Genomic DNA, 23,399 nt, shown 5'->3' on the forward strand with positions numbered 1-23,399 from the left:
CGAACTGCTCCCAAACTTTGGCAGCCCCACTGGTTGAGGACAGGAGAGCTACAGCAGCCACCACGGACACGTGCGTGGCTTCAGCTTTTATACTGTATTTGGTTGCAGCTACCAATGTTCTCATGTCTCTTAGGAAAACTTCCATGTATTTTGTTTCATGCACTGTACCTAGTCAACCCGTTATAAGTTAACCCCTTCTAGGCAAGAAAAGACTTCCCACTGTCAACTGTCATGCATGCTTAAAATAAAATGCTTGAAATGAACGCTGGCTTTAGAAGAGCTTTAGCCCGCTGCTCCCTCTGCCGAACTCAGCTGGGATGGCAATACAGGAAAGTCTCAGCCTCATCAAACCACACGGATGTGAAGAACTCATTATCCTTTCCCAAGCAAGGGCAGGAGAGAAATAGAGAGTTCATAAGCGTTAAATGAATTGCCAGGCTGCTCATTCCAACTGAATTCGTTCAGAAATTAATTTAACCCTGTTTCTCTCAACAGATCATGAAATGGCACAGCGTAATGGGGATCACTTCATGGAAATTGTGAGAGTAATTCCTGAGCGTCACCACCTGGTATTCAGTGAGGCTACTACTCTCAGAAGAAAAAAATCGTGTCTCGTAATAACCTGAAAATGTGCTTTCACTTACACTGTCCAGTTAACATTTTATACGGTAGGGAAACTCTTTATCACATTGGAAACTTCTCTTTTGTGAATGGAAGATCTTTTAATACAGTGATGCAGAATCATAAAGATGGCCCTTATACAGAGGCAATGTTTGGTCAGATTTTTTTTTTTGGTACAACAGATTGATTACATTGAAATTAGCCAGAATGTTAGTTTTATGAAGGTGAGCATTGCCCACAAACTCTGCATGCTCTACCATAGACAGAACACATCAGACTTGTGGTGGTACTTCTGCCGATGAAAGCAAGATGAAGTGTATTTTGTTAAAATGAAACATTTTTATTGGACTCACAAATCAGACTGCTGTGTGAAAAGTGCTTTTTTTTAGCCCAGTATCTTTCAAGGATCCATTTCAATCCTAAAAAGCTCTAAACCAATTAAACCTTCTAAAATTTATCATTAGTAATATAAACACTTGCCCTTTAATTCTAGGTTGCAGAAAGCATTTAGAAATGACATTATTTTCCTGAAGACTCATGGGACAGTTAGTATCAGTGCCAACTTTAGAAGATGTGCACAATGCCCTGACCTTTTCTGGATAAAGTGGGCTTTCAAACTCATTGTTCTGGTCTGACTAAAACTCAGTTATATTTTTCTTAAAGTTTTCCAAAATTCTCATTACATTTTCAAAATGTTATCTATGGTAGAAATGTTATTTAATTCTTATTCTAGGTTGGTTTCACTACATTTGGGTGGTGGTTTCCATATCTTACGTGTTCCTATTTAGAGGAGTACGAAAAAAGATCAAGACTCCCTGTAGACAGGACTCACTTTCTAGAGGGCTAAGATGTTTAGTTTAGAAAATTACCCCAAGATACTTCAAAACCATGTGTGAAAGAATTGCAAAATATTACTTTGGTCAAAAGAAAACGCATACATTTCAAGCAAGGGAATTAAAATAAATCACAGGAATACAATCACATTCAGGAGTTAGTGAGGCCTCCAATAGGAGGTAACTTACTACCTGTTTCATTTCTTCTTCCTAAAGAAAAAGAGGATCAGCACAAGAGATTAGCCAGGATGTAAGTGAAGAACAGAAAACAAAGCCAGATTTGGACTACAAGGTTAAAGCTATAGTTGAGATAGTTGAAGCTATGTGAATATGTTATGGTTCCTCCTCTGCACCCTTTGAAACACCAGAACAGCACAAAGAGTACAGAAAGCTACTGTCATTTCCTACCCTAAATTCTCTTTGTCCAGACAGTGCAATGCGAGCAGGCTGCCCTGACCGCTACTTGTAGCACTGCAGCACTTCATAGGCAGAGTGAAAAGCATCCTCTCTACTCCCTGCCCCCCAATATCTGCTGGCTACTCCCTGGGCTCTGCTCCTCAAATGCCACCAATTCCTGCACTGTGGCTGCAGAAGCCTGTGCTTGAGAAGTTGCAAATGACATAAGGGGTCAAACTCATCCTTTGATGCAAATACATGTTGCTAAATGGATTTCAGCGAAATTCTTTCTGCTTTTATCAGAGCCAGATTTGACTCAAGTTGTGCTGAATTTCTATGCACTCACTTTATCTGGCATGGCCAACAAGAAACCAAACTCTTATGCTATTCAGAGCACTTTCTCCCAATGTGAATTTCTGGCATCACCTGTCCTGAGGCACATCAGGTTGAAATAGGGCTGGATTCTACAAATAAAACACATTTTCCATCTTACCCTAGCCTGTCTTAAAAATGCACATGCTTTTTGATACCTTCATTTTTGATTGAGATCCTTTGTTGAGGCATATTTCATCTGTTTAAAAAGGGATTATTTATGCATTTTTGAAAATGACCAAGTGTTCTTGGGAAAGCATCTCTAAGATCACAGAGTTAGATGTGGTTGTCAAATGGCACGTATGACAGAACTAGCAACTGAACAGGCAAAGTTAAAGGAACTAGTAAAAGCAATTTTGTATACTGTCAGCTACAGCAGATAACAGTATACAGTGCTGAGTTCTTTTTCTCACAGTTATTAGTTATCTGGTTTTACATGTCATCTTGTTTCTTTTCTTGTTCTTTTGTTTTGTATTTGATGTCCTCAACAGAGAAAACTCCAAAACCAGCTGAAACTGGACTACAAAAATGTTTTCTGTTTGGACGTTGTTGAATGGCCAATGCAGAGATTGCTATCTTGAAATCCAGAGATGTGGCCAAATCCTTCTGCAAGAGCAAAGCAGGACTGTACTGCATCATGCTGCAATATTATTGAAAGGATTGTATTAATTCTTCAGTAGTTAAAATCATAGAATGGTTTGGGTTGGAAAGGACCTTCAAAGGTCAGCCAGTCCAACCCCCTGCAATGAGCAGGGACATCTGCAACTAGATCAGGTTGCTCAGAGCCCTGTCCAGCCCGGCCTGGAATGTCTTCAGGGATGGCGCATCTACCACTTCTCTGGGCAAACTATCTTTGGCCAACGTGTTACAAGCCTGCCTCTAACGTTCCATCCACTTAGCAGTAGGTGGCAATGATGATGCAGTGTCACTGCAGGAACAATATCATCTGAGCAACACTTGAAACCCCCGAATCAAAAGACCAAGGGAAAAAATAGAAAGGGAATGAAACAATTCCAAATTTTATGGGTGGAAGTAGTCAAGTTCTGAAGAATTCTCTGGTCATATCTCCTTCCTCTCATCTCTTGCTTCACTCTGCCTGTTCTCCTCTGTAGTATCAGGTGGAGCTCCTTACCTTCAGCAGTTTCATGAGGCCTTCTAACTGAACCATAAGCTCCCTCCGGCTTTCCTGGAGAGCAGACATTCTCTGTTCCAGCTCATCCTTCCGCTGTCTGAGAAACAAGCAGATCTGATCAGAGCTTACCCCTCACAGCATCATCAGCTTTTAACTGCATCATTTCCCCAGCCCAACTATGAAGTGTATGCCTCTAGAGCACAGGAAAGCAAACACACGGTATGAATTCAGTATAGTGCCTAGAAACGGGTATATGAAAGCCAGGGAGCTCCCTGTGAGAATATTCACGGGGCTGAATACAGTGATTAGGAAAAAGACAGACCCTGACACAGACCCTCCTCCAAAGAGCAAATGAGGTTTAAACAAATTTGTGTTATATTCCCTTGTGGGAATGCCTGGCAGTTTTTTTCTTTGGATCTCTCTCATCAATAACCTCCCTAGCTGTCAGGAGAAATTAAAGGCACGGCCTAAAGGACAGGAAATTACAGTAGAGGCACGGAACAGAGCAAGATATGAGAGGAGCTAAGAGAGTTCAGAAATTCAGCCAGAAAACCACAGTGATCTGCTTTTGCTTCTATTTTTTTGTCTGAAAGCAAGAGTGAGACTATCACATAGTGGAGACAAAATTGCTTGAAAATAGCTCTTGGGATTTGGAGTCCAGTGCTGGTCCTATGACAGTGTGAATACTGAGCCACCCCAAGTGTGACAGCCAGTGTGTGCCCACATAAATGGGAACAGCTTTGATTCTGCACAGCTCCACTGTGCACTTGCACATGTTCAATCACTAAATTGCTGCATCCTGGATGCTATGATGTAATTAACAACATTATTGTTGAAAAATACACATATTAGGTATATTTTATATATTCCTGTGTTGCAAATAACATAAAACCATTATGTTGTTAGACTTGTACTACCTGTAAAATATAACAATTTAATCCTAAACGAAAAAGCACCACTGTCAACAAGACTAAATGCATTTCCCATATTTAGGAAATATGAAACCCCAGTTTTGAGCCCTCTCTGTAAGTGGCCAGTTACTAATAAAAAAAACAGTGATTTATACAGGATTGTTCATGTGTGCTATCTCTCACCTCTATCTCTCAATAGGATCATATAGTAACACTGCTGGGTTGTATTTACTCTTCTGGAGGATTTCTCTATTTTCTGCTACAAATTGCCTGTCCTGGCTTTTCTTTTCCAGGCATGTAATGGCTGGAAATGCCATGAACTGTACAAAGGCAACTGAGTTTAAGAAAACTGCTAATAAAAACAAGATACCCTATCCATGTAATTCAATATGGCAGGTCCTAGCACAGACCTCTGCTGGGGTTTAGATTAATTTTACCAGGAGAGAGGACCTAAGCAGTGTGCTATGTACAGACAGCTCTCCTGACTTGTTTCTCCAGTTACACTCCAGAGTAAGTTATTGGAAATAATGGGCTTTCCAACCTGTCTCCAAGACAGCACTGGTAATGTGAAGGAAGGTTGTGGTCAGAACCTCATTTCAGTGAGTCTACACCGCTACAGTAGCTAGTGAGAGATGCTCGGACAGGCACCCACAACATAAAGATTCCAGCATTTCTTATACAAACTAAACTGCTCTAGTGCCCTAAATGCTCCAGGCTCCAGGAATCTATGGGGTAACAACTGTAAATCAGTTGCTGTTCTGAGTCCTGCAGAGTCCTGCTGTTCTACACATGATAAGAACAGCTTCATGTCACCTTAAGTGTTTAGGAATTTGAGGTGGTGTCAAAATTCTGCAGTAAATCAAAAGCTAATCTTTTGCCTTTTAAATGGTGAATGTTTTAGAAGCTATGCAAAGCAGTACAGAACCACATATTTGAAGTTATTTGCTGACTCTGACACTGCATATTAAATCAGAAAAGATATCATAATTGAGGAACTCAGCATCACTGCCCTGAGGACATCCCATATCAGGAAATTCAAATAAGGTTATTATGCTTTTAATATGTATAGAAATTGAAAAGAGCAAAAAAATTAAGTACTCAGTCCTCTAACACTGTCCATTAATTTGAATTTTTTAAAATTTTTCAACTACGTACAAAGCTAATCTCCTAAACCTGCTTAAAATAGACTTCAGGGTTGATGCACAGGAGCTACGTTATTGGTATATTTTATGTAGTGTACACATCTTCATCACAGCCAGTTTTATGCCTCTCACAGAATGCCACTTGCCTGTAGATATCTAGGAGTAATTACATACTAAAATCACTTATAGAGCTGAAGAGGCTGATTTGTCTTCAGATTGGAAAGCAAATGTAATTATTTGCGAAACAGAAAAGTATTTTAGTGTGGAAAATTCAATAATAAATCTACACAGCGATTGTAAAAAAAACTTACCAGAATTTCTTATGGTAATTTCCTTTGGTTATGAGTCACATCACTAAAACATTACTTGTGTGAGAAGTGGCTAAGTGGTCAAAAATGTTCTTTAGTCTTCTCAGGAGAGAACTGCTCTATGGTAGGGGGATAAAATTGAATCTAGCATTGTTTCACTAGAAAGAAAGTGCTTACACTCTGTTCTCTATTCACATGAAGTGTTTTGAATAGTTCTTATTGGATTCTCTGTCTGGCTCTCACAAGATGAACTTCAGGAGTTGCAGGGAGCCTACGGATCTGGGCCAATGATAATTGTTCTTCTTCAATGTGATATACATGGCAATTAGTATATCCATGCAGAGTACCCTAATTAACATGCAGACACATCCATATTAATGTTTTTAAATTGGTGGGATAATTGGAGAAATGATCCTCTAAATCTTCAGCTGCTGCAGATGACATTACTCCTCGCTTCCCACGTGACAAGGAGGATCATTCTGCAGCCTGGTGTTGCACCCTGAAGAGAACTGACCTCTCCTTAGAGTTCAACACATGGGGGAAATTTCCAAAAATTAGCTTCTAATTCTGGCTGTATTTTCACATAGCTCTGTATTTACTTTAGCATAAACGAGATGTCTTTGTAGAAGCATTTGTTCTGACAGAACATTTTTCTCCATATAATTAATGGTATTTGGACTGGGCTGTGGGAACCTATTCCAAATGACCTAAGGGCCTAACTGCAAACACTAATGCACTTATTTAATTTAATGCAAGTGACTAATATGTGAGATTCCTCATGCATGCTGTTTAAAGCATAACCTTAATTACTTTTAAGACTACAGTCTGCACTGAAATGGAGAAAAAAAATTCACATTGTGTTATTTACTTTTACAAAGCCCCCAAAGCCATAAGCTAGGCTCATCTCTTATTTCTTCTCTTATTGAGAACAACTGGCTGTCCCCAGTCATGGCTGGAGGTTTCACTACTGTGGACTTACCTCAGGAGACGGAGCTCTGCAAGGAGAGTGGGGTTTTGTTGTGCCTTCTCTGGTGTGGGCTGAGATGCTTGCTCATGTTCAAGTCGCAGCCTCTGGATCTCCTGTAGGATTTCTCTTAGGGAGGAGAACAGGGAGAAGACTACAAGTCAGTAATTTTCCACAAAACCAGCTCACTGGACATTGCAAGAGGAGAAAAAGTATGACTGTATGTAGCTCTTCATCAACATGGATTTAATGACTGGGCTCCAACAAACAAAAGAAGCCCTTGGCACTGGGACAGGTCTCTGTAGACTTTTAAAATAAACTTCTGGGATTTCACCATGCAGTGAAATATTTCTTCAAGACCCCTAAAAATCAGAGGTAGAAGTGAAGCAGCAATATGCTTAAATTGCTCCCTCTACTTCTTCCCCATGAACATTTCAAGGAACTTCACAAAAACTAAAATAATATCTGGCACCTCTTTATTATTGGAGAAAATATTCTGCACTTAAAAATATACTTTTAGTGTATCCAGAGGACTGAGAGCAGCCAACAATTCACAGAGAAGCCCTTTAACAGGACTTGTCTGACGACTGGCTTGCCAGCCCTGCAGTGCTGTCAAAAGGCTAATAAAAAGCTTTGCAGCAGCAGGTTTCAACCTTTGTGTATTTTTTCTCTCCTTCAGAGCGTGCCGGATAGCAGACGGGCAGGAGGCAGCCTCGAACTATGAAAGACAAATGGAGACTGGAGCTGGTGGCTCATTACACGGTGACAGAAGGCAGAGCAGAGTTTGGAGCAGGAAACCATCTGGTCTGGGCTGGCCTCTGTTTCACAGTCCGGCAGTAAAAGCAGAGCTCTGCTGCCACACGTTTCATGGCATCAGGCAGTCTGATACCCAGGGCAGATCCTCTGCTGCTGACAAATAAGCGTCACTCCTTTTTGGGGCGGGCTGGCCTATTTCTCCTGGACACTCTCCCTCAGTCTCGGTCACATTTATACCTAGTGTCTCATTTGATCAGCAGCCTAACTTGCTGCTAACCTTTCTGCAAACCCTTCCCAGACAGACTGTGTTCTGGAGAGCTTTAATCATCTTTTTCACAAATAAAAGCAGGGCAGCATAACATTACCAATGTGACTGATCCTTTTATCATTTCATGTTATAGAGCTACAGAGGCTTTAATTCAAAGTTAATCTGGTTTTTGAAACAGGACAGGCTTTTTTTTTTTAACTCTTAACAAGCAGCTGCAAACAGTAAAGTATCAATGGTTATATCACACCATTGAGCAGTACACTCATTAAAACACCGGGTGGCTGTGGATTTCAAAGCCTTTGTCATATTCTGTGGGCCTTTTTGTGCCCTGTGCTTTTTGCAGCAGGAAGTATATGTACATGCATTAGCACATAGCACAGAAGTAGGTGGTAAAAATGTAGGTGGTAAAACAAATATATACAATAGATGGGACTGAACAAAACCAGGTGCTTCATGGATGCTTACCGGTTTTTATTTTCAAGCTCCGCAATCAGCTGCCTCTGTTGCTTGTTTGCATCAATGGTGAAGGAGATATCTGACGCCCCTCTCTGCTGACCTTGCTGCTGTTGTAAAAGAAAAGGCTGCAATGAAGGAGGAAAAGCCAGTGTGCACCCATGAGTTCAACACAGATCTGGTGTGTGAAACCTCCTTACATGCAGAAAATGCAGTACCAGGCTTGCCCACACTAAAAAAAGAGCACCCATGTTGTGCTCATACCAGTACGGCTCCATTGCTAGTAAAAGCAGGGTAAGTGCGAGAGTAAACAAGACTCAGTGTTTACCATCCTGTCATTCATTGCTTCAAGGAGCTTCCTCTGAACCAACTGTAAAAGGCAATGCCACTGCTGCAGGCAGTTGCTGTAATATGGCTCTCCATTTTGATTGTACAGTCAAGAGGAATATCATGAAGCAAAAACAGTGTTCCTCTCCAAAAAGAAGAGGATGTGTTTCCAGTGCAGTGATGCTTTCTTCTCTTGAAAGTTCTACTTTCCATCTGAAAGCTAGACTCAGTTTTGAGTCTAGCTGGGTGGCCCATTAGGCCAAGTTTTCCTACACGCTCTGGTGGTAACTCAGGAAAGCTCGTTCCCCAGTCCTCCAGGTAGAGCAGAACTCTTTTCCTCCCAATAAAATTAAGTGTTAATTAAACTATTAACAAATTAGGTAGTGTTTACTACAGTTTCATTGGACTATGCTCTTTTTTCATGTCCATCAGCAACGAACAAATATTGGTTTGTTTGTTCACACTCCTGTATTTCAGTATTGTATCAATGACAGTGCAGAGCAAGACATTTACATTTTCACAGCTATCAAAGATATCCATTTATTTCTAACTCCAATCTGAAAGAATCAGACATTGAAAAATACTCTGCTGAGCTACGGCTGTGATTGATCCCAGTGTTTCTCACCATAATTGCCCCGTGAAGTCTAACTCTGGAGCCCAATTTTACGTGATGCCAGGCACCTCCTCCTCCAGGAGGTGGCACCTCACAAGAAGGAACCCTCAGAAAGGATGAAGATACATCTCAGTGCTAACCTGTGTTACCGCTGTCAGGCACATTACGCCTGTAACCACTGACTATTTTTTCTGCTACAGGTACATCTTCCCATTAGCACTCCAGCCCTAGGGAAGCAGAGCGGTGCACAAAGAAAAACTGATACACTCTGGTGCATGTAATGACTGATACAGAGGGAATCAGGACCTTTATCCTGAATGGTCAAGGTTATTAGTACATTTTGTTCCTTAAAAAACAGAATGACCATCAGCAAAGCTTTACAAATTTCCACTGTGCTCCTAATGTAGTGTCACTCTTCTGATCGGAAAGATTCTGTATACAGAAACATTCTCTTTTCCTTCTGTCTCCTTTGCTTAAAGAGTACAGACGGATGGCAATGAGAAATTCAGTATATTCCTTCAAACCAGCTCTAATTAAAAGTTACTTAAATGTTGTTTCCTAAGTTTTCCCCCATCTTACAGACATGTTATATACAACTGTTTTCTACTAGTTTCTACCCAGAGACATTATTAATGGGATAACTTGTTCCCATAAAGGATTACTGCCCTTCAGAAACGGGACCTTCACCTGCAGGTTGCCTTAAATTTGAGCCACTGTGTCACAACTCTGGAAGGGACTGATTTGGGCTGGGTTGGCCCCTCTCTTCCCCTGCAGCCACAGGCAATGTGAAATCCTCCACAGCGGATGGGTGCACGGGGCCACAGATTTATCCTCGCCACCTTCCCTTGGGATGGACGTGACTCAGTGCTTTTACACGAAGAGCAGTGCCTGATTTTGCCCTTTCAACTGACCCTGCAGTGTAAATCTCAGTGTGAAAATATGCTTCTTGGCACTCTGGACCTGCTGCTTTTCACTTAACCATCATTTATGGTCCCTTGTTCTATCAAATCTGCTGAGATAGGAAAAAAGTAACTAGGCTGACCTTATTTATGCCATTTAAGATTTTATATACTTCAGTTGGGTCCCTGCTTCATTCTCTCTTATTCCTGAATATAGTTAGTGAGGTTTTAGCCTGTCATCACCTTTTATCTTGGGATACATAGAGTAGAATAATCATTGCTCTGAAATGAAAATGGGAGCCAGGGCTAATGCAGGGGGTCATTACAGTCATCTTGCTGGAGATCATTCTTCAAAATCCTCAGCACTTAGGGCCCCAGCGGCCATGATATTTGAACTAAAGAGTAAAATGGATTCACCACCCCATTTTTCCACTCCAGTAAATCATTAATTTTTAACCAAAGCTAGTCCAGACAATATTTTCTAGTCTTTCCTGAGTTCAAGATGTCAGATTCCCTTTGCTGTAATTGTTTAAATACTATTGCATTAGTACATAGATTATATGCATTAGTAAGTGGATGCTTTGGTTTAAATGGACTGCATAAAAGTATTACTACTAAAGCATAACAGCATCTGTTGAAAAGGATAGGGAAAAAGAATCCATTAATCATTAAGGCTGTCAGATGTAATTTCCCAGATCATGCCAAGCCCCTGGAACATGACAGAAGGAAAGTTCCTTCCTTTAATTAAAACACTTACTGATGAAGAAGTTTCTGCTGCCAGCCTTGCTGCGTACCTGGCGATCAGCTTATGTTCTTCATCCAGGCGACTTGCGCTGTCGAGCACACTGCTCAGGGTTGGAGGGGAAGGAGGGAAGACGTTAACACGAGATAAAAATGACCATTGCTCTGTCACACTGCCTGCTCACACCCCCACCATTACAGAATTCAGAAGCAAAGTGTCACCAAATTAACAATGGCAGGTGTTAATTGAGCAAAGGGGAGAAGTGGGACGGCAATTTCCCTGGATGGGGCCAGGCAGCACCTGCCCTTGGGGGCAACAGCTGTGGTCTGCAATACCTGGCCAAGGCTGTGCAAGATGCAACTCGCAAACTACTCTGTCCAAAGAGGGGTGGGAGGTGGTTAGGAACACCAGTTGGCATCTGGTTTTACTTCTTCTATCATCTAGAAGAGTGATTACTTTTTGGATAGCAGATTAGCAGGAATCTCAGCATTTGCTGAAAATAACTTCAGAAGCTTTGTCAGATTTGCAACAGAAAATAATATTTAGGACAGTTTTGCAGTGCACTTACCAAGGCCTCATAGACCATAGTTTGGAACCACTGATCTAGGAACTTACAATCAGACTTTCTCTTTTATTCTCCGTTTCTTGATATTTGGGAGTAAGATTTCAGAGAATCACATAATGTTGATCAGAAAGTGTAAGAACTAAACAGAAAATATGCCAAATTCCTTTAAAATATTGCAGCTTATTACTTATACATCACCACTGATCCCGGGCTTGGACTCACTTTAACTTGGAGCCAAGTCCTGCTGCCGGGATGCAGGAGTCCACTAGCACCAACTATGAAGAGCTTTGGTCACATGCACAGAATCTCCATAAAAATTACTAAGAAACTATAAGAACAGCAAATACACTAAATTCCTTTAAAATATTGAATCTTATTATGTTTTTTTCCCCCTCAGAATATCAAAGGCAAATATTTCTCTCAGGTTAATTCCTTGCCAGCTGTCCTTATTTTAAATGGAGGCTATTATTTAGTTGGATGAGCAGTAAAAAGGTAATATAGTGAGAATCTTTACTATTTCTAAACATTTAGAAGTTTGCAGAGAACCATCAAAACTGATAGACTGACAAAAAATGAAATTTGATGAGGACTCTGTTGACCCTGGATGATCCGGGGATTTAGAATCCTATATTGCATTGCTTTCAGTATATATAAGGGAAAAAAAAAATGAAGATCCTAAGAAGAAGCGAGAAGAATGCTTTGCTGTGTGGAATACTTCCCTCCCCAGACTGAGGGAAGTCTGGCCTCTTTTCTTATCCCTTGGCAATGTCCTGTGTTTTGGCTGAAGGGAGACAGGGACACACCTGCCTCTGTCCCTTCCCCATCCCTGTCTCTGCCCATGGGCTCTTCAGGGCACACAACTGGCTGCTGGAGAATGAGCTTCACGTTTCAAAAGAATGCACAAAACAAGGTTTATTTTGGTCATGGGCATGTCATTCTGATGTTTGTCAGAAATTGTGCCTTGAACTTGAAAAGCCTTCTAGACAAAAATGGCACTTGTGGTAAAAAGTTCTGCTTTTGAAGAATCGGCATCTTTCTCATTGAGTTCATATCCCCAGATACCTCAGGGAATTACAACGTGCATCTTGCGGTTGGGTTGATGAAGTCCACTGGGGCTTAGAAGTTATGATGTTTGAAAGATGAGTAGTGGTTGATATTCATTGATCATTAAACTAAAGCTGGGAGTCATGTGGATTTGTTATGGCTTGCTGAGGTAAGGGAAAAGAGACAAACACCATCTTTCATTCTGACAATAACCTGTGAGCCCACAAACATGTAGTTTAGAGAAAAAGTAAAGCCATGAAAACTTAGGCCCAGGGGGGTTGTGTATAAGCTGGGCTTGTGCGGCAGACCGAACATAAGACTTCTGGTTGCAGATGAATACTGACTTTTTGGTTTTGGCTATGTTTAATTTATTTTGCCACATATTTTCTATGTTACATACATTCTATGCTTACCCAGACTCTTGTGGGATAACTGATTTACTTTCTGAAAAGACCCAAGCTAAAGGTATTTTTCTAAATTTATGCAGTTCTGCTTCTTACATATTCATGCTTACTGTCCTGATATGTCATTCAGAGAAAGAAAGGGGCAAGCAGCTCTTGCAGACACATAAAATATGCAAACCAGGTAATAAGGGTTACTTTCATGACAATACAATTAATTTTTAATTTTTCCATGACTAGAACATCACATCCTAACAGATGGCTGTGAAAACAGCAAGGATTCAGCATCAATTCTCCTTTTTGCAGCAATGTGCAACCATATCATCCATCCTGGAAAAATAATTACTATGGTTCAACTTGTTGGCATAACATAATCTGCAACATAGTTCTGAGATGTGAGTTAACCCCCGAGACAATGACTTTACTGAATGAACTAAATCACTGCAGCTTTTTGATTTTTACTTGCTATTTAATGTCTTTGATATATATTTACGTGTAGGTGCATGTCATAAAATAGATGTAGCAGCGTGTCAAATTTGGTCTATGAATGCCACAAATCACTGGCCCCAAAGCTTTGTAAATTAAATTTCAGTGTCTGAGATAAATTTAGTTCTGGAATGTACCTATGCTATGTGATCATTAAGCAGAGAGCTATGCACAGCAGCATTAGCCTCGACTGCCAAGACTTTTATGTCTCAGAGTTCTGATTTGTCATAATTCACTTCTGTTTTACTTCAGCAACTTTGTGAACAATGATACAGTGAAATACACACACGCATTAAAACATAATGAATATGTGTGCAGAATTTGGGGCCCTCAAGAGAATGATTCAGGCATCCATTTCAAAGAAAACGAAGATTTTGCATACAAATATCCTGCTGCTGATCCTTCTTTTCTAAAAAAGTTAAACAACACTTTTAATACTGCTTTTCCACTAGTGACGATTTTTTTAAAGACTTTAAAATTATGTGCAATAATTGGCAGAATTATTATAATCATTCAGATGTAGAGTGAATATCCAGTCTTACTGTCTGCACAATATGACTTCTTCTTCAGGCTTTAGTTGATCTGTATAATATTCCACAGTCTAAAGGGGATCCATAAGAAAAGGGTCTCAAACCTCCAGGCAAAGGATGAAAAATATGATAGCCTGTGAGCAGAGGAAAGATACTCAAGGATCTCTGCAATTTCTCAGGCTTCTGCAGTAGGGACCCTGCAATAGGTGATACAGATGTCCCCCGATGGCCTTAAAATTGTGTCACCACTGGTTAGAAAAGTTTCGGAAATGCCAGTCTCCCGTGAAATTTTTGCAATAGAGGCATCAGTGTGGTCTTCATGACATGCTTATTCTACAAACCTTCACTTCCTAAGTAATTTACTATAGAAAATACTGACAAGTTAAGGGCTAGGTTTCTAAGCTTTAGGGCTGATCAGAACAATGTCCTAACAGCAAACCACCAAATGTATTCTGAGGATGGTTTATCTGTGACTCTTTCAAAATTATCCTGGTTTTAAGGCACTTTAAACTGAGACACATCACCTGAGCCCTCTGCTATTGTTAATTTGCCATTTACTTTAGAATCACCAAGATTTTACCACCAAAATGTTAATAACAATTAAGTATATGAGTATAATCATAAAAACTAACTCCGTTCAAGGGAGTGAGTGTTTCCTCTACAATCAGTGGGTCTCTAAATGCTTTTCCTCTTTCAAGGGAAGATTAGACCAGCCTTTCTAGCTAGTTAGTTGTTGTGTACACCCCCTTGATAAACACTTTTCAAAATACCATAGAATAGCATGGCACTTTCACAGTACAGAAATATGACTTATCACTACTACATAGTATAGCATAAAAAAATCAGCAAATAACTTTATTTGGAACAAAAATAATCTACTTCTTATAATATATTTTATCTTATTTTTTTCTGCACCTGAAAGGAAAAAGACTGAAATATGTGGAATTAATATTAAAAATTACGTAAAGTTTCTAACTTCTAAGAACAAAAAGGAAAACTATTCGCAGTTAAAAGTTCGGTTTTAGAATCAGACACTATGGATGAATTAAATTAAATATCAAGTATTGGTTTTACAGGCTAAAGTACCCATTACAATTAAACTAACTAAAACACCTGGCTAAGGGATACTTTTTCTACTCATACAGTTACTATAAATAATGAATTAAGTACTTCTCTTGTTTCTTAAATTGCCCTGGAGCACTGGATTCTAAAAAAACCCCAAATAGCTTATTAGCCTGTGAGAGCTGGAAAGGACAACTTGTACTTCTACTTGCGGTATCAAATAACTGCAGATGAAAAATAAACAGTGAAAATTAATTAAAAAAACCCCAAACAGAAATACTAGCTATGCTTCAAACCAAAAAAAAAAGGTATACTGGGCTATACTGGACTGATCATTAGCCAGTATAAATTAGCTTGACTCCATATCTAAAAAAAACCCCCCAATTTGTTTTGTTTTGAGATGCTACTATATAGCTCTTAAGATCATTTTATGCATTATGCTCACACAGTATTTCTGTAGGTTTTTCTTGCAGATGAAGATTGAGCTACAATCATTCCTCTTTTCATCTTTGGCCGCCAGTAGCACTCGAAACAATGTGATGGCACATATGGGTATGTGCACGTGGTATTTTGCAGGCAGATCCAACAGTTGAGCTGGCTACCTGCAGCTTCCTCTAAATCAGAAGCCACCCACTTATGCGTTAACTACACGCAAGTTACTGAATCTCGTTAAGCTGCAGGGTGAAACAGCTTGAACTTGGCACCATCCTAACACAGTTGCGTGGGGTGTGAGCAAACTGCATCTGGCTGCTTTGGGGCACGGGCAGAAGGAGTTCACCTTTGCCTGAAGATGCCACCCCAGCCAATATGAGATGCAGCGGCTGAGCCTCCTGCAGAGGCCTCACCTACCTCTCCTGAAATCGGGCTTCACACAGGAGCTTCAGGATGGCAACACTTTCTTCTTCTTGTCTTTACCAAAATACAAGCATTCCCATTCTCAGCTTGCAGTCTCATTGCAACGAAGCAGAAAATGGCAATGCAGCGCCTCTCAGTTATGTTCCTGTCAAAACCTAATTGGTATCATACAAATAACTGAGATCGTTCCTCACTGAGGACGCTGTGACTGCAGTGATTTAATGTCAGTAATCAGATGTTATGTACTATGCTTTGCATTGGTTGTTTAAATAATTAAGGCCATTATCAGCCACTCTCCATTCATCCCTCAAAAACATTAAATTTGAAGGATGTTATGGCACTTAATTCATACGTGTGTATTTGGATACAAATGTACTATGACTTGGTGAGGCTAGCTCAAAAGCTTGAAGGAACAGCTTGGAATGAAATTTAGAGGATGAAGATAGTAAAGATAAGGCTAGGCACTCACAAGGAGACCTCAGTGGTGGTTTTCTGTTCTGGGCCACATTTTCTAGAGCCACATACTACACCGCTAACCACCTGGCTGGTACAGGGCTGGAAAGTCTCGAGTATTGTTGCACTTGGAGAGGTGAGCCAGAGTTCACCCTCCCCGGGGTGGCCAGCTGCGATGTCACCATCTGCAAGTGCTGGGACAGCGGATGGGTTTAGTAGATAAAGCTCCGTATTCCTTCCAGCAGAAATAATGAACTGTGCTCAAGACATGCACTTAAAAACCTGTCATACTTGAGTCTAAATGAAAGATAAGGGAAAATTCATATACAAGATGCAAACAAAGCAGAAATCAGGCAGATTTTAAAACAATGCCTAATGTAAGTAAAAGTTGAAATGAACTATTTCCTTCACTAGGCTAATAAGCAAATTCCTATTATTATCATTGTTTACATACTATTACCACTTCTTACTTTCAAGATAAGGTGAAGCTACAAATTATATATCACCTCAAAAATTATTACTTTGAAAACATGGACTTGTTAGTCACCATTGTGTGAAGATTTCTGTACCACCACTAAGTCCTGCACTGACTAGAGCTCAGTATCTCAAATCAACTTGTACAGCCGTTCTTAACTAAGCAACTATTTGCAATACCTCGTTCCTTAATATCGCCAGCAATCGCCACAATCCACCAACTTTGGGAGGACATACCCCATGTTCATACGCACTCCCTCTAGGTTAGTGCTCAATAAAGAGCTGCTTCAGCTTGTAGCCAGAAGGAAACAGTGAGAGCATTTGGCCGACCAACGTCCCTTTCCTGGGTTCCCCAAAGGTGCCAAACCTGCACTAACCGTGCGGGGTTGCTCTGCAGCATGTTGACATACAACCCGATGAGTACATGTTCATCGGCCAGCCTGTCTGCAACATCGAGGCTGTACTGTAACCTGGAACGGGGACGGGGGGAGAGAGGGTGCAGTCCGGACAGACAGAGGGAAATAAACAGAGAAAGCAGAGCAAGTGAGATTGTGAAATGGGAATTTAGGAACGAATACTTAAGTGTTCTTAGAAAAAAAGAAGAAAAAAAAAAGTGCAGAAATTATTTTGTTATTACTGTAATTTATATGTTAAGTATTTAATGGCTTAGGATGATAGAATCTCACTTGATTACAGAGCCAGCCTCAGAAATCAGTGAGATGCCAGATCGGGCCAGGGACTGGAGCTGTACAGAACCATTTATTTCAAAATACAGCATATTGTGAGGTCAGCACTCTTCATTTTAATATACTATATATTGTATATATAAATTAAATACACATTTGTTACACACAAAACTAACATACTGAATTCACAAGTTAGATTTGTCTGGAAGTGTCTGCTCAAGACCTCACTCATCCAGGTGCAGACAAATGTATTTAAAGATGCCCTGCTTAGCTCACTGTGTTAATTGGTTATAATTTTCTCAGGAAATATGTTTACAGAACACACTAAAAGTGGGAGGAATGGAGGAAAAGGTTTTGGTTTAGCTGTGTTAGTGCAAGCTACGAACATACTCTCTCTTCAACTTACCCTTTGCCTTTCAAGAAAGCTGGAGCAGCCCTAGCCAGCAGTTTGCTCTGCTCTACTTCAGTATTCTTGGAAGGAGAGCTAGTTAATAAGACAGGAAAACTAAGAAGAGGGTAAACAGTGATGCCTGAAATTCATTACAGAACAGTGTGTGGAGAAACTCATTCAAGTGCCCTGAACTGAATAAAACTAACAAAAGAATCTTCAAAGAAATTTTAGAAAACTTTGGGACATGCAGAGTCAGGAATCAGAGTTTTTCTTCCCATTCTCCAAAAGCAAACTATAAAGCCTTCACTACAGGAAAGACCAACAAAACGTGCTTCTCTTACAAGCTGAGGACTTGTGTAGCTTCCAGGTGGAGTCTGAGGTAAACATCTTCTGAAATAACAGCTTTCAAGCTGGGAAAGCTTCACCATAACACATAAATTGCCTTTGTCCACATTTGCTATAAAATAGTTTCAATAATCTACAAAAATGTTCTTTACCTACCTCCAGTAATGGGGGACACACTAATTTAATTTTCAGAAGTACTGTTGTTCTGATGATTTTTAAAAAGATACAGTTCATCGAACCCACTTCTTTGTCTAATTGCAGTATTTGATGGATTGCAGTAACCGCAACTTTTCCAGTGCTAAAATATCTGTTAATAATTTCTTAAGATAACACTGGCTCAAAATGGAGAGATTTAAATGTTAGTTTTTCTTTCATGCTGCAGCACTTTTGTTTAAAAAAAAAACAAAGCAAAGCAAAAATGTATTTTACTGTCTTCTTTTAAAAAAAATTATTCACCTTTATTTTTTGGTTTGGCTATTGATACTGTAAATGTCTGTTCAAAAGACCAGTGTGTGAGCTTGCGGGCACCTCTGCATTCGTGTGTGTGTGTGTACAGGCACATGATGTTACACAAATGTGTAACATCTGAGCAGATGTGGCTCTGCTGAACTGAAGACCACAAACTTTACTATTAGGACAAAGAAGGAGTTCAGTAAGATGAGGTGTGTGCCATTCCTCTTCCTTTGGGAGGTCGAGGCTGGCAGTGGGGTTCTGGAAAGGACGGTATCACAGTGTGTCCCAAGAACCCAAGCCCTATTGATTTATAATAAATCTGGAAGATAGCTAAATGAAATGCAGTACAGCACAGTGAGAAAAAAATGCTTGCTTCACATTCCTATGCCCAGCAGCATGCTGTGTTGTGTTTCCACAGAAGCGATTTCCACACAGATAAACATGCTCCATGCCATCTATAAGGATAGGTATTTCACCATGTTATTTTCCCAGCTGCAGAAGAAAAATGCATTTGAAGGGTACAGGGTGTGCCATATCAGACAAAAATACAGTGTTTTCTTCTTAAGTAAAGATAAATATTAATATATTGCCACAAAGGGAGACCAGAGACCCCAGGGCAGATTTTGTGCTTTCCTTTCTAACAGTGCAGTGTGACATGCCACCCACCAACCATAAATTTTCCCCTCCCATGCTCCAGAAGCAACACAGTTTGGGTGGAGGGACAGGCAAGCAAACTTCAGTCACTGAGCAATTGATATTGTGACTATCAACATTCATTTCCTTCTTAGCTGATTAAGTAAACTTATATCTTCCAACATCTTCTTATGAGTTAAGTTTTCTAAGCTTGTTTGATTTTTGGATGTCTCTGGACTGTCTCATGCTGGTTGGCAAATCTGTCCCTGTGCTGTTGCCCTACACTGAGTACAAACCTCCAGGCAGATGTCTCCTCTTCCAGGGAATGAGTTTTAATGGCTTTCCACATGATGTCCCCGGGTCAGATGCAATCTAACAATCGTATTGCTGACTCCAGTCAGTCTGTGGTTCACTGCAACTGCTAGGTCCTCTGTTAAAATATTTCTGTCCATCCAGTTATGCTCCATCTTTTATTTGATTATTTGCTTCCTTGCTACAGTATTTTTCCCTTATAATTACTGAGTTTCTTCTGATTTCAGATCATTTGGACATCAATTACTACCATTGCAACTGAGCTAATATTTTAATTTAGAAACTTCTCTCCAAGCACTCCTTCCCGGAACTGTTTCAACCTTTGTAACACCTACAAATTGCATACACTCACTCTATTGCTCAGGTCATTACAAGAAATAGTCCAGAGTGCCTGACTTAGGATAGTTTTCAAGAATGCCAGCTGATATGTCCCTCTCCTAGACCAACAGCAAACTTTTGAAAATGTAATCACTGATTTTCGGTGTCGCTCTTATACTAATTTTCCCTAGTTCATATTTCCTTTGGGTACTTCTGTGTCACATGGGTCTGTGTCAAAAGTACTTTTAAGGACTTGTATCATCAGCTTGTATCATATCTGCTGCTTCTTTTTTACCCACTGGAGCAGTTATCCTGTCAATGAAATAAATTAGTTTGGTTTGACATAATTTCTTCTTGACAAATGCATACTGGCTGTTTCTCATTGGTTTATTATCCTCCAGGTGCTCACTAATTCTTTCGTAATTTCAGTATTTTTGGATACCAAGGTTAGGCTGTCTCTCACATAATGCCTTCAATCTCTATCCCTGTTATGGCCTTGAACCTTCCTTCTTTTGGAAGAGCTGACATTTGTCCTTCTTCTACACCTTTCTGCATCCTCCATGTATTCCCCAAAACACAGCTAATACCTCAGAGATTGTTTTGGTCACAGTGACTTTCTCTGGGTCCTACCAACTCGAACATATATTCTAAAGATATACATCCCTGTTAACATGAAACATTTTGTAAGACGCCAAAGAACACTTCCCCATGTAAACTGAGAAGCAAAACCTCCAACTCTGAGCAGATCTAACAGTACTGGTGTAAATATTAAATCCTCTTTAGTGTTTACCTGGCTACCAAAACAATCAGACATATAAACCTTTCCTTTAGCAGGTAGAATATTGCTAATGAAATAAGGAGGATTTTCATCGTGTTCTGAAAACATAAGCAGGCAACATGCAGTTTAAGTCTATCACACTTCTTAGAGAGAGAAACATGGACAGGAGCAGCAACCAGTATGTTTTGCCCAAAGTTAGCTGTTGTGGAGAAACTGGCCCAATTGCTCGCTATGCCCAGATAGAATATCCAATTCTTTTCAGCTTTTAAAAAAAGGCATCAGCTACTCTGACTCAACATTAAGTAAGACTCAATTTCTCCTTGGCTATGGGAATTTGGTACCATAGTGCATTCTTTCCATCTACCACAGAATTGCCAAGTAATTTCAAGTTCATCAGAATGTGCTGCATCACTCCATTTATTCCAATTTATTACTCCTTTAGAAGAACTAAATGTATTAGCTGTGAGGGGGGAGGCTGAGAAAAAAATGAGAGAAAAAACATTCTGTTTCATCTTATCCCACCATAGCCCTATAATTCAATAGCTTAAAGAAGACTTTTATTAAGAAAGAGATCGCATCCATTACTACGGTAGGTATGCTCCTTAAGGCAGCACTGACAGACTGCAGCTGGGGAACAACAGAATCCAAATAAGGAAGAAAACATTAATTCAGGGTATAGAGCTATTCCTCTTGACTGGACAGAACTTTCCATAATCTCAATTTACCTGCTTTGATATAACATATCCAATTCATTGGGTTTGCAAGGGTATTACCTCCTCTGCAACAATATTCCCTTGTTCTGCTGCCCTCTAGGTAATCGGTGATGACAAAAAAAAAAAAAAGTGAGATTAAAAACTGAATATTAGCTACAGTAAAAAATTACAGACCTTGCAGTTTTAATCACATATCAGCTGGTAGTGCAGCAAATGACTGATTTGGTATTTTGGAGAAGATAATGGATTTTTTGTTTCATCTTTTCTAATGTAAGTGCTTTAAAGTTGTTCTTGGGCTGTACAGAGAATCTTGTTGATATAAATTTCCAAGCTACCTATATTTAGAAGAAAGGTGCTTGTAATTTTTATGCCAAACTCCTCATGACAGTTCTCTTGTGGACATGGTGGCTCAAACTAAGCAAGGCAAGCAGAGGAATTTTAAAGGGATTTTGATTCTGAAGTGGATTGAAGAAACTAAGAAGCTCCTCAGGGAAAGTGTGAATCCAACCTCCTTCGAGCTTTGGAGAAATCATGCAGCCACCCAAAATCGGTGCTTCAGATGCAATTAAATGGCAAAGAACATATAATGTTGTATTTTCAGCTGTTCCCCACAATTTGTCATTGTATTTACTAGTTAGCAAAGATCATTTTTCTAATAAAATTCTTCCTCTTGCCAGTTCATTTCCCCTTTTCACCCATGAATCCAGAAATGAAGATGATTTTGTGTCAAACATATGATACTATACCCATTTCCAGCAGTACAATGAGTCGGTGTGCTGAATTCAGCATTTACTGTTACAGGGAGAAAGTGTTTGCGAATCATTATGTTCTTATGTGAACACAAGTAGCCAAAACAAATACCATGGGAATGCTACAAATGACAGTCTGTGCATACACATTCTAATTACATAAAAACTTCTTTTTAAAAGCTATCTAAAACCTCTGGACTAGATTGCAACACAAATTAAAGTAACCATAAGTTGTCTGCAGTGGCAACCCAGCTAGCCGAGCTTTTAGCTTTGATTATGTTCAGCTAGAAATTTTACCCTGAGTATGTACAATTTTTATTATAATATGAATCATGGAGCATTTAATATAAAATCAGCACAACTGCAAACACAGCTGTCAAAGTCTGTTTCTCTGATGTATGAGGGGATGAGCTTCCACTAATGAGGCCAGATTTTCCCAGGGCAATAATAATAGTAAAACCTAAAAGAATGAATGAAGATACTGTTATTAGTCTAATGCAGACCGAAGGACTCGGCATTTAGCTGAAAAATACCTTGGGTCTCAGTACTTTCTTCCTGAATTATAACTAATGGTCATGGACTAATCAAAAAAGAAAAAAATGAAAGGTCATTACACTCCACAGTAAAAAAACTGAGGAAACTGTTCTTATCTAACTGCATATTTCTTTTATGCAGAATGAAATAGGCTCTTCCTTTAGGCCACTAACATGAGAGAGAATGCTAGAAAACAGGTGCAGCAACCAGAGGCATCCATCCAAATCCAGTGCTTGCTACATAAATGGGAAATCTTCATTAGCTTCAGTAGGATTTAGATTGGCATTTTCTGTGGTCGTTTTGAAAAGCAAAGCAAAGGGCTCTGGGCAGGTTATTGGCAGGACAGTAACCCCCAGCAGGGACAGCCACAGCGGAAGAAGAGGAGGCTGGATGTGAGACCTGGAGTCGTTTCCAGGCTCTCATGCAAGCCTCTTCCATTCTTTGGTCAAGAACACAACAGGCAAGCCATACACTGACGATGAAACCATAAAGGTGCAGTTTTTTCAGTCTTCAAAACCAATGTTTCAGATTTCCCTTAGATACATTAATATTAATCCCGCGTGAAAGGGTAAAATGGAAGATTTGTGCTGTGCAGAAGCGAGAGAAGTTGGCAAAGCCCAGAGCCAGCAGGAAGTCTGTTCAAAAGACTAATTAGAGCCACAGAAACCCTCTAGCCCATCAAAGCCTTCCTTAAAGAATATCTTTAGTAGTTTAGCAGAATCGCTAATGATTTAGTGCATGAGCTACAGAACTATGGCAATTAGTGGGTTAGTGCTCTCATACTGACCGTGAGTTGTTGTGAAGCTGATTTACATACAGCTTTATAAGAGAATGCTCATCAGCCACAGGACTGGCTGCATTTATACCCCCAAGTAACCTG

At 39.9% G+C, this 23,399-nt stretch overlaps 1 protein-coding gene across 24 annotated transcripts in view; it reads right to left on the reverse strand.

Moving 5' to 3' along the window:
- The window catches only part of DTNA (dystrobrevin alpha), a 230,317-nt gene that overhangs the window by 20,696 nt on the left and 186,222 nt on the right, over positions 1–23,399 (reverse strand). For 8 of the 24 annotated variants that reach the window (XM_082043791.1, XM_082043810.1, XM_082043812.1 and 5 more), the window contains 8 exons: positions 23,307–23,396; positions 17,700–17,777; positions 16,985–17,077; positions 10,753–10,840; positions 8,169–8,266; positions 6,695–6,808; positions 3,355–3,451; positions 1,644–1,664 (listed from right to left, as the gene is read on the reverse strand). In XM_082043791.1, the coding sequence (XP_081899917.1) occupies positions 1,644–1,664; positions 3,355–3,451; positions 6,695–6,808; positions 8,169–8,266; positions 10,753–10,840; positions 16,985–17,077; positions 17,700–17,777; positions 23,307–23,396 (679 nt within the window). The remainder of the gene's footprint in view (positions 1–1,643; positions 1,665–3,354; positions 3,452–6,694; positions 6,809–8,168; positions 8,267–10,752; positions 10,841–16,984; positions 17,078–17,699; positions 17,778–23,306; positions 23,397–23,399) is intronic. The other 16 variants (XM_082043804.1, XM_082043806.1, XM_082043803.1 and 13 more) reach the window with 13 other exon arrangements.

Source organism: Streptopelia decaocto (genome assembly GCF_964273445.1).
Source record: "Streptopelia decaocto genome assembly, chromosome: 2".
In the NCBI taxonomy this organism is placed as follows: Eukaryota; Metazoa; Chordata; class Aves; order Columbiformes; family Columbidae; genus Streptopelia; species Streptopelia decaocto.